Below are 12,580 nucleotides of genomic sequence, written 5' to 3'. Positions count from 1 at the left end.
AGGGATTATCTCACCATATACACCGAGGATAAGGCGGGGCATTAACGTTATTATCATATAGCCTATCCAACTGACAGTTATTTCACACAAATTCCTTTATAACAAATAAACACTTTAATACATTACATAAAAATACATTTGCAATATATATATTGTACAATAGTGTCTATATATAATACAAACATTTAACTATTTCATCATCATCATTTAACTAATAATTTTAACTAATCATCTGTTTGTGAGATAGCATATCAGCATCAACATGTGGCTTATTTGCAATACAAACTACATGTATTAAGTGGAGTCCTGGTACCCCCCATGCAGAGCCTTTTCACTTGGGCACGACAAAGTACGTATATATGAAGTGATTTAGGAAGGTACCGGCTTAATCACGTTAGAAAGCCATGATGAAAATGTGTAAAATCAGCATAATTCCTTTTCAAGTATCCCTATATTCCCCATGTGGAGCCCTAATTAACATAACCAATCAATCATAATATTTTTGACAGTTATGCATGGTTTACACACAAACAACAGTACAAAAAAAATTCATGACTGTCCCCTGTATAATGGTGCGGTCCAAAAAGTGGTCGGTTATTAGAATAACCGACCACTTTTGAGGTTACTGCCTGATAACCCATGGGAAATGGGGGCCTCTGATTGGCCAACTCCATCTGGCTATATGATAATACGTCTTAACCAACGGCACATTTCCTGTCACGAGAACGTCATGTTTTCGAAAGAAGACGTCAGTATTATAGGATATAAGTTATGCTCCAATCTTGGCTTCAGCGAAATTCTATGCCAACACATTTATCAGTAGAGTTGGTACTTGATCCCACCTCTAATTGCGCACATTGGAGACAAAAGTAGCTCCATCAGAACCCGGTCACGAATGTCGTCTTCTTGTTGAATTTGACAGGGTGTAAAATCCTACTGATTAGCCATTTGACACGAGGTCTATTATCTTTATGAAATTGCCAGAGACCCAGATGCATTAATAAGCTTCTTTAGATGCATTGACAAGCAAGACAATTGTTTGTCTAAATATCACAACTAACGACATTAAGGCCATGGCCAGTAATAGTTTACGCATAGCTCATGCGACAAGTGCATACTAGATGATCTCAGCTAAAATTTCAAAACCTGTAATCATTAAGGTAAAACATTGCGACTCCCCACGAAGTTGTTGAGCGTAAACCAAAATGCTCTATTATTTTTACTATTTCTTTTTATGATAATGATCTTCTGGCGGGGAGATAATATTACAGCACACTGCACATCACTGCACGATGCTATTATAGTACTATTACTTCTTTTTCCATCCTTTTTAGATGCTAGTATCGTACTTCAATCGTTCACACAACAGTCTCCACAGATCTTGGAATTCATGAGACAATTAGATACATGTAGAAACCCCACGGCTCGTGATTGTGTCGTGAGGATGAGATATTGTCTTAGTTGCAAAGTAAAGTCAATTTACCATCGCGGGCTTTCAATGGAAGAGTTTTCTTATGGCTATTTTAAGGTTCCCAGACAGACTACCGCATTCAGCCTACATTTCTTTCACACTGCAAAATCGATGCAGATCTAAAGTCAACATCACACCAAAGCAATGCAGATTTAACCACTGCTGATCCTTTATACCCCTGACAGATCGATACACGTGAAGTGTGATCGCCAAATTTAAGAGGACTCGTTCCAAATCAGACATTTATAGAGATATGGTAACGCCATTGTAACATGAAATACTGCACAAGACTTACATATGGTGAACTGAACTTGAAGAACTTAGATATTGATGATTTTTGTGACGCAAATATCTGTTAGATTTTATCTTTTATCAACTACGTACATGCAATACAAAGCAAATGTGCATCTGACCAGAAAATGGAGACATATTGACTCACCATTCACATTCTACACGACCATATCGACATTCATGAAAGACCATATTTACTTGTACGGGATGAGAACCACATCACGACCTGCACTCTAAGTGAAATGTAGCAATTTCCTCCCAGCATCATAGCAGGAAATTGAAAGCCGTGGAAATCCTTGAAATTGCTTTCAACTTTCAGAACTTGATGTAAGCAGCAAGGGATTGTGGTGAGACCATTGGGGGCTTTGTGTACATTGCAGAGTCCCAATTTTTTAGTATTCATGGCGAAAAATATATCATCAGCGAAAGCCTTCGGCGCGAAGGTTGTAGTTGATGGGAAATAGATTTTATCACCTTGACCTTCTGAACTTTCTATAAGAAGGCTTTTGGTCGCGGAATGGTATAAACCCATGGTCATTACAGAATCTATACTCTTCCTTCGGTAAAAGGCTATGTTTTAGTAGCGTATGTCTGTGTATCTATTTGTGTGTGTTTGTGCTGTGACGTTTGTCTGTCAACTCGAGCGAGAAATTGTGGACGATCCGGACGATATATAAATTTTAATATGTTGGTAAGGGTATACGTAGGACCCCCTAGCGATATAGTACTGAAGCGGATCATCTAGTTTTTATATCTCGTGTTATGGGTTCGGCATGAAAATAATATCTGTAAAAATGGATGTATTTCTCGGTCTCGGTGCTTGTCATGGCGTATGTCTGTAGTTGGTCCTGGTCCAAAATTGTTCCTACCGGCTGACATGTCCGGAGCCCACAGTTATGCCCGCAGGCACACAGGAAATGAAATTTCCGGTTAATGAAGTCTGGGACTCGAGAAAAACACGTAAAGCACGCAATGTGTGCGACATGCCATTCCATATGTATTGTCAAAAATTACAATAGCTCTAGACATAAATATTTCATGCGATTTTCAATTTCTTGTTATGAGCGTTTTGTGTGACCTCTTGTAGGACCCATACCGACACCCTCAACACGCAGCATCACCAGACATGGCCACTGGGAGAGAACTACAAGAAACAGCCATAGCGTGACTGCCACTAGAAACAGCCACAGTGTGGCTACCACGAAGAAAACCCTGAAAGAAAACACCACCGCTAACGGTCACAGGAAAGGCACACCGCGGAGAACAACACCCAAACACGAACTCCCTCTCCCGGCCAGAAGAACACATCACACCACAGACTATTCTTCCGAGGACTTCATCACCATCCCGAGAAGAGATCTACCGCAGATGTGTGAGAAGTTGAACAGAGACTCCTCCTCTTCCCCCGCCGATACCCGGTCCCACCCTCCCGTGTTTCTCCCACTAGAGGCTACTGCTCCCGGTAAGTACCATTATGATGGCTATGCTGCCAGACCACTAGACGGCGATCCGCAAGCGACCGTATGGCGACTATGATTGGATTTCCGTGACCCTTGAATTCAAAACTGTACGAAGTAAACGTATGATCTAAAAGACAGAAAACGTAAAAGAATGCTCCTTATCTAAGGAGCGAACATTTCAAATGTTTGGTCGCTCAGCCGCCGCAACCTAGCACCTCTAGTGGTTGTTTTTGGCAACAAAGTACCTTCATTGTTTTATCGGGCAAATATAAAAACCCCATAAAAGTATAGCCATCAGTCTTTGTTGGTTCTACAAGGCGAATATGAATGTTTTTTCATCATTACGCCAACTAAAGTCTCACGGAAGATGAGACTTGTTCTGAAGAAAATGAAGCTTCCGCTGTGTAAAAAGATGCTAAACTGTACAGATAACATTCAAAGTGCGTGGAAAACTTCAACGTTCATCATTGTGATATACTTAAGCTGTATCCAAGTTGCGATCAGTATTCTGCTCGCATCTTTCCCATTTTCTGTTGAAAATAAGAAAGACAAGAAAACTCATGGCTAAGTGTTCTGGATAGTAAACTACCTTAATATAATAACCTTATTATAAGATAGCTGTAGTCTAAATAAACATCATTACCTTGCATATAGAAATCAAGAAAAATATTAATGACAGTTGATTTATGTTGAAGCCAGAAATGTGTTAAATTGTTTTTTATTTATTTATTTGAACTTCACCATATGTATTTACACAAAATGGTAGGGAGGCAAAAACAGGTACTTTGTAACCTTTACTAGTTGCCTCCCGTGCAACTAAATTATACAATAATAGAAAAATAATCATAATGATAACAAATAATAACAATTGTACAATCAAATAATAATGATTGTGTCAACGACAATAAAAGCAAATATACAATAATAACAAATATAAAGAAATAAATCATAGAAATAATGGTAAGATGAAATATGAAATATCTAGAAAGGTGTACAACTGGGACACTGACAGTGAGTGACCCAAGTACATACGTCGTTGGGGTTAAATCTGTCGTTGGTAAGAGAGAGATAGTGAGCTAGGATTGCTTTCTTAAAGGTATTAATTGTAACAACTGGGGAAAGTTTTAGAGTTCTAATGTTGAGGGGTAAAGCGTTCCAGATGTGAACGACTCTTTGGAAGAAATAGTTTTTAAACGTAGTGGTGAGACATTTTTGGGGCTGGAGCTTGGCTTGTGAGTTGGATCTTAGGGATGTGAGTGGAAAACTTATATATTGATGAATGTCAATACCGTATTGTCCCAAGAAACATTTAAATAGGAAGGATAAGTTTAGGTACAGGTACAAACTTGTACCTGTACCTGATGTTACGTTAGCGTACTCAGGACTGATTCAAATGTGGTACGAGCCAGCGCGAATAGAAATCGGGTATATAAATAGATATAATCACAAACAGGCAGTTTGACGTTAGACGGAATAATTGCGTCCCTGTAAGGATTTTCACAATCACCGTACCTCGGTTCCTTATCAGCCGATTTGAGTAGCTACTAGCGCCATAATCCCAAATCCTATCTCAACTGTAATTGGGCAGCTAACTTACAATACGTTTTCCTCCGTGTAAAGCGGCTCCTCACAGGGTTTTATATATTTTTTAGCACACGTGAACGAACATTGCATGAACATACTGTATAATACGGTGTTTTTTCGAATTTGCAGGAGTTTGTAAATGAACTCAATTCCGTTTGCCATATACCACAAGGCGAGGGATGAGATTAGAATGCATACCGTCTATAGGCATGAAAAGAGATATCGCTCATCAAGCATTTACATTTTAATTGCCTATTAAAACACAAACTTATTTCTTTTGGTTATATCCCTTCCCACCAGGACGGCGCTCTCGCCGCGCTCTCTCTGCGACCTAAAATTTGACAGATCGCTAAAAGAATTGTATAAAAAAGAAACGAATCTTTTCACACTTTCTGTGTTTTGTTGTCGTCTCAGTCACACATTAACGCTTCGTATGATATACCCAGTATGACATCAAAGGTTACAAATATCCTATTTAGATCGCAGCGAGAGACCTTCGCGATCGCTATCTAGTGGAAAGGGGGCCTTATTGTTTCAAATCCACATTGTTTTTAAAAGATGTATCGCTCTTCAAAACACATATGCATGTAACTTAATTTCCTGTAAATTGCATACAGGGTATTTTTCAACAATTTTTACCTGCTTCGAAATCAATTAGGACCATTTTCTAAAAGTACAGTCAAGGCGTAAGTGGAAAGAGACAATGGAGCATTTCCCCTCTTGTACAATAATGATACCAAGCTACTAACGAGAAAATGTCCACCTGTCATACCTTGATTTTCTGAAATAATATTTATAGTTATTCTTTGGACTGCGACATGCGAATAGTGAAGAACATTTGATTTTTTTAAAACTTTACTTTCTTCCATGAGCATGTTTTCACAATATAGTTCATAAGTTTCTGACCACTAGGTATTGAAAACCATGACTATATCAATACGATTAGTTCCATATTCATACTATTTTATTTCCCAGTTGTATCAGTTCATTGATGTATTGAAATTTCTTTCTATAATAGAAAAGCGATATCCCATACATGCATTTTGTACAGTTATAATGACAGTGTGTATCCATTTTCTGTACCCCCAACCTTGTTGTTGATGAAGGCAATATTTATAATCAGTTCTGGGGACCTGTGTTTGGAGATTGGTATTTAAGATCAGTATCTAGATTGCTTTGCGTGTCGGCTTGATCCCCTAATCTCTTTTATTAAGTAGGCACATATTAATCTTCGGTCACAGAATCATTATCAAATAACATATTCTCACTCGACTACGGTGCATGGCAATAAATAGATATTTTGCTAATTAAAGTTTGTTTATTTTGATATTATTAGCTACATTTGAGAACGATGTATATGTAAATGATGTATATCTTTAATAAGCATATATTGGAAGATACGACGCAATCAGCTGAAGTGTAAATAGGAACAGACGAGTGTACAAAAATGATGCATCTCTCTACCGGTCTTAGAAACTTCTCATAAGCAGTTAATCAACAGTAGAACAAGCTTTATGTTTGGACTTTGCAAATAAAAGTGTGCAATTTTGCATATCGTTGCATCTGCTGTCACTCCAATAACGGAAAATTTATGACACCTTTCGTAGCAGATTAAGTACGTATTATAGAGCATGACAAGTCACACTGATGCACTCGGTGCTATCACATTAGTCTTCATCAATTATAATACGTTTTACAGTCAGCTTAAACCTAGCACGGCGCCTACATGGTTACGGCTCATCAGAATGGCAATGTTTCCTCACAGCGTTGTGCGCGCCGCATTCGGAATAAATTTCAGATATTTTATCATGAATCACTCTAGATCGCAATGTCACATTAATGATAAGACGAAATGATGTAATTATTGTGTAATTGCCTGTATTACTTTTTTTCACGGAGATGTAAAGTGATTTGATGACACAGATCTTCACCTATTGCCACACAACTTGACAAGGATGTAGGTGGAGTTTCATTCCGTGCGACAGTACCATGTCATTTGTGATATCAGATCAGCACGGGGATGGTTATAGGCATGAGCAGTCGTGCGTGATTCTCGCATTATATTTTCACACTCGCTCAAATTGTACTAATTGTCTTACCTCGCTCTATTTACAGCTAGTCTTACCAAATAGGATTTATTCTAAATCCAATCAAAGTCATTTAAACGCAAGAGGATCTGTTTCTGTGTTTCATTGCCATAACTGTATCAAAGCTTCGTGACTTAAACTAGTTTGTGTTGATTTGCACGTGAGAAGATTTTGCCGATTAAATGGCGCACCAAGTGGAATTTTAATTATGCTCTATGCAGGACACGACTCTAGAAGAGTGCAAAAGAGAGGTAAAACATCGAACATGGTTCAGTTCATACTACATTCTACAGAGTATGCAAAAATGAGCTGAAATTGCTGGTTGGTTCTATTTTGACGGCCTCTTTCATAAGGCTCTCTGAGAAGGCCATGTGAACTACAGAGGAAGTACAGTAGTTGACGGTACCAATATTCAGGCGCAAATTTTCGCCGAACGAACAAAAATCACAATCCGCCTGAGTCTCAAAACCGACATATTAATCCTCTACCATTCAGACTCGCAGACGTGCACAACACGATCTCTGTGGCTCATGGACTACACATTTCTTTTGACAATCAAGAAAAAAATACTGATCAAATTGTACCAGTTGCTGTACTGTCATTAGGTAACATGACAGATCTATATGCTTGTTACTCACTATCAGCTATTGATGATATGGGATGTGTATTGGATATTGTAATGGATGCTCCCATCCCCACCACCGTTGGGTCAGGTTACCCTCCCCAGCCTCACCGTGGTTGATGAGGACGGCCTGACCCAGCGGTGGTCACCAGTGATTGATGGTAACACGATCCTTTTTATATGATGACTGATTAACGGCGCGGAGGAGGCTCTGATTGATCGGAGAAGATAGCTAAGCAATCAGATGCAACAGATTAGAGAGGGATGGATTCGATTCTGATGTGTAATAAATAGCTTATCGTGTATCAGTATTAGTTCTGAAGAGTGGGTTTTGGGTGTAGGCGGAACTAAAAGACGTTCAGACAGAAAACTGTGATGCAGGGAGTTACCGTACGCGTTCTCTAGCTGTATGTCGCCGTTGAACTTATAATTACTGTCATAAACTTTCATACGAATAAACAACTAAAACTTTCTTCTCCCAACAATCAGAAAGTAAGAATGAAACTGATTTAACTTTAGTTTACAGGTCAATATGCAAGTCCCTGTTGCAAACCGTTTATTGCAATAAGTCATGCTTGCATGTATTTTGCCAACTGAGAAACAATTGCATGGGGTAGGTCGCACACACATGAACCTAGGACGCAGGGAAACTTGTGATGTTCACATTTACGAACAACATCGATATTGAAGAAAACTATTCAACGCGGCCACCTTTTCAAATTCTCATCATAAATGCAAAATGCAATCAATTTATATCACATCCATGCCATTCGACCTTGCATGGAAGTCAAATAGGTCAATCACCCAGTACGTCGATCATGTAATGTGCGCAGATTTGACACTTCTGGCTGATTTCCGCTGATTAGAGTACGTTAATTACTACCGGACAGTTTGTGCAACACGCGTCATAACGGCGTTTAAAGTGCTGGTTGTATCGCAGAGCTCACATACACGGCACGGGAGTTCATAGGAGCTGTGTTTAACGATAAAGAAACTTCTCTTTAGATATCAATTCTGGAACCTTGATCTCTTACATCTCCCATTATCTGTAAACTCGCGACGATCACTATGTTTGGCATTAACAACATAGTACTGATGTATATTTCGTTTGTGTCGCAAGCCACTACAACGCTTCAGGCCACATCGCCAATGCCAGGCGCCACGTCATCTAAGTTCGGATCAAGTACGCCGTGGATTGACGACTTGGGTGGGAAGAGGCACTTCCGTGTTGTAACTGTACTGGTATGTCAACTTACTTTATTCGTAGATTCGTTTTCGCACAATTGCAAACAAAAATATTTTCTGGTAACATCATCGTAGTCTTCAGTAACGATATTGTTAACTCACGGTAATAAACACGCCGGATGTCAATTTTAGCTAAGGTATGCGAGAATTGTTAGTCGTTTCAAGGAATGCCAATGTAGAAGAAATTGCGGAGGAATGGCACTGTGACTAGCTAAATGATTTCAATTGGTAGTATATAACGTTACTGCAGTTGTAAAGGATGCTCACTGAACAATCTTAGATCCTAACGGCAAAAGAAGAGAAGCGAGTTTCCGGTGTTATGTAACAAAGCGTCACCATTTAGTGCGTTTTATATTTACAAATATAAAATGGCACTGCTGACTAAGCTTTGATTTGTAAGGCGTGTATACCGTAGTATTTCCATCTACTGTCGTAATGATTGCGTCCATACCTTTACAGATACATGTACACATTGTCAATGTAGAACAAGTAAAGTTCGCACTATAGTCTAGTAAGTGAAATGTTTAATGTCCCACAGGACTCGCCTTTCACAATGGTGGAGAAGAATGAGTCCGGGGGTTACCGGTACGTGGGGTTCTGTGTGGACCTTATCAACGCCATAGCGGATCATCTAGGCTTCACGTACGAGCTGTACGAGCCGCCTGACGGCCAGTACGGGGCGGAGAAAGATGACGGGACGTGGTCTGGCATGGTGGGGGAGCTCATCTCAGGGGTGAGAGATGACTATCATGGAATTTTTGTTCGGCAACTTTTGGGAAAATATTCTTATTTATGTTTTGCATCATTCCTTAAGTCTAGTTAAAAAAAAAAAAAAAACACGGGCACAATAAAGTAAAAACGTCAACAGTTGAACCTTTCTTCTACATTGTACGTACATTACTGGAGAGATAACTTGTTCTTTGCAGACAGTGGGTAATGATTATTCTTACGTTTGGAATAATAGATATATTTTGCGATTTCCGTAGAAATGTACATGTCTTTCTGGGAGTTTGTTTTAGATCAAAGCGTATAATATCAACTAGTTACGTAAACAACACACAGGTCAATCTTTCTTAGTACTACGTACATTACCGGAGAATACATTACTGGGAGTTCTTTTTTAGATCAAAGCTTATGATATGAACTTTGCTCATCTCTTAATCATTGCCGAAATGTATATGTTCTTTTGTTTATAATAAATGAGTTTTTACAGACAGTAACAATGTATATCCTGAAGATGTTTTTCTCCTCCCGTGATAGCGCGCCGACATTGCCCTAGCTGCAATGACAATCAGTTCCAAACGGGAGAAGGTTATCGACTTCACTGCCCGGTACATGGACTATGGGACTGGTCTAATCATGAAAAAGTAAGAAACATAAATAATGTATTTATGAAATGTGACAAAGTTAAGTACATCCTGATGTAAACTAATGGTTGGTATTTACCTCTCTCTCAAAAGCATGCTCGTTGATGTCATCATTCTGATAATTATGTGTCTATATATGGCCCGCATACTATATCTTTTTATATTATATACTATATATTATTCTGCAATAGATAGAAATATTATAATTTGCATGAATGCATGTGTATTGATAATGTTAGATCCATAAACAGGCTCAACAGTATGATCGGAGATAGATTCATCTCAAACTTTCTGCAATGTTTTTGCACTGTTAATGGTTAACGTACCAAGGGGAAAATCAGAGCCTTGTGTTGGAATTGACATTCCCATTTATAATGTCCACTCAGCTTGCCTGTATTCAATGAAATCTGCAAACAGCCACGACTACACGATGTAGCAGTGTTGGTCTATACCGGTAAAACGCAAGTAGGAGACCATGTAATCATGTCTTTATATCACTTTTCCTTTAGGCCGAAGGAAGGCAAAAGAGAGCTGTTTGCGTTCTTCCTCCCGTTCGAGATGACTGTCTGGATCGGCGTCATGGCCTCCATTTTCGTGGTCGCGGTTCTGCTGAGTCTCACGAGTCTCGTGAGAGTTAAGCTGAATCTCGTGGACCACTCACGGCACGAAAACGACGCCGATTTTGACCTGAGAAACAGTGCCTGGTTCTCATACGCGTCACTTCTGAGAAAAGGTTAGTGAACAAGCACCTTATGTAGTCATGGTTAGTAGGTTATGTAGCCAAGCACTTTTACTGTCATATTCAACCGGTAGGTAGCCTAACTCAGTGGTGTGATCACTGCTTTACAGTGAAGCTCTGGGCAACAAACAATTTACTCACAATAAATGAAAACAATAAATAATAACGATGACAATAGCAACAGCATTACAACAATCAAAGTCGTAGTCCGTCTCGTTCCAGTAGGTCGCCATTATGAGGTCAAAGGTTAGGCCAAGTTTTATATCTAGTGTTACAAACAGATGCTGGATGTACAGGTCTTTATAGAGTGTGATAGAAGGTAGCAGGGGTTAGCAATTCTAAATTTGAGAGCTATTAAGAGCGAATGTCTGTAAGGGTCAAACAATGCTGGCACCGGTCAAAAAATAGATTTGGCTAATTTTTTGCACAGTGATAGTACTTGGTACACAACCCCTCAAAATAGCTTTCTTTCTTCTCAGAACCCCTCGTTGCCATGGCAACAGGCCAAAGAAGTTTGGGGGCCATTTTGCCGGATTTGAGCATGTCAAAAACATGAAAATTGGCCAACTTAAGGGCACTATCACTGAACAATGCATTAACTAAACAACAAAGGCAGAATATGCTGATCAGAGCAATGCCTAAACTTGTATGAAATAGCAGTAAAGTTAATCTCCTGTAAATTCTAAGGCCCTGGGCAGCCTGAATACAATACACTGTTTTCAGGTTGTAAAGAATCTGAAATTTTGCCCAACTTCAAAGCACTGAAAGTCCATAAGTATAAAGTATTTTCGCTTGCAATTTACTACAAATAATAACCTACTATAGGGCTATTAGATGAATGCTAGCAAAGTTTGGGTTCTTGTTTTGTTGCTATGCAATCGTCCGTCGAAGTGGGTCAAATTTCATGATTTTGATAATATGTCATTTTATGCTCTCTTTAAACAATCATAAGTCCCATACCAAAGTTGCTCTGCAATTAAAATTCACATGGATTATAAACCAATGTATTGTCTATCAAATGCATGTTTGTAAAGTTCGGGTTCTTGTTTCGTTGCTACGTAATTGTCCTTTAAAGTGGGTCATTTTTTATGATTTTGATAAAATACATTATTTTGCATCATCTTCCAACAATCATAACTCACAAGCCAAAATTGTTCTGTAACTAGAATTTACCTGAAATGTAAACCAAGATATTGTTTCTCAAGGTCATGCTTGTAAAGTTTGGGTTCTTGTTTTGTTGCTAAGCAATTGTCCGTTAAAGTGGGTCAATTTTCATGATTTTGATGATATATCATTTTGTGCTCTCTTTGAACTGTCATAAGTTGCAGAGTAAATTTGTTCTGAAATTGAAATTAACAAGGAATACAAACGAATATATTGTCTATCAAATGCTTGTTTGGACAGTTCGAGTTCGGGTATTCTAACAGTGAATGTACATGTTCCTGAAAGTAGGTCGTATTCCACTGACTTTTCCACAAATCACGTTCTTGACAACAGTGATACACATGTCACAGTCTTTGTTTTTATAGAACCGATGTAGCAATGTGCTATCACCATGGAAAAAAAAACATTTGTAGGGATTATATTCTACACAAAGTCATATTTATGTTTAATGTCAGATTAATCCACTCTGAACTTTCAAACATTCTGCTAGTTTTACTGCTAAGCATGATGTATGACTACAGTCTTGAACATGTTTGCATCCCCACAATAT

General features: G+C 38.7%; 1 protein-coding gene across 1 annotated transcript in view; it reads left to right on the top strand.

Moving 5' to 3' along the window:
• LOC118409999 (glutamate receptor ionotropic, delta-1-like) overlaps positions 1-12,580 on the top strand; it is a 31,207-nt gene that overhangs the window by 6,339 nt on the left and 12,288 nt on the right. The window contains exons 2-6 of the mRNA XM_035811444.1: positions 2,850-3,224; positions 8,636-8,757; positions 9,299-9,493; positions 10,021-10,127; positions 10,637-10,860. Of these exons, the coding sequence (XP_035667337.1) occupies positions 2,850-3,224; positions 8,636-8,757; positions 9,299-9,493; positions 10,021-10,127; positions 10,637-10,860 (1,023 nt within the window). The remainder of the gene's footprint in view (positions 1-2,849; positions 3,225-8,635; positions 8,758-9,298; positions 9,494-10,020; positions 10,128-10,636; positions 10,861-12,580) is intronic.

The sequence above is a fragment of the Branchiostoma floridae genome, chromosome 2, assembly GCF_000003815.2.
Source record: "Branchiostoma floridae strain S238N-H82 chromosome 2, Bfl_VNyyK, whole genome shotgun sequence".
In the NCBI taxonomy this organism is placed as follows: domain Eukaryota; kingdom Metazoa; phylum Chordata; class Leptocardii; order Amphioxiformes; family Branchiostomatidae; genus Branchiostoma; species Branchiostoma floridae.
The sequence above is the reverse complement of the archived record's forward strand: the minus strand, read 5'-3'. Positions and strand labels throughout refer to the sequence as shown.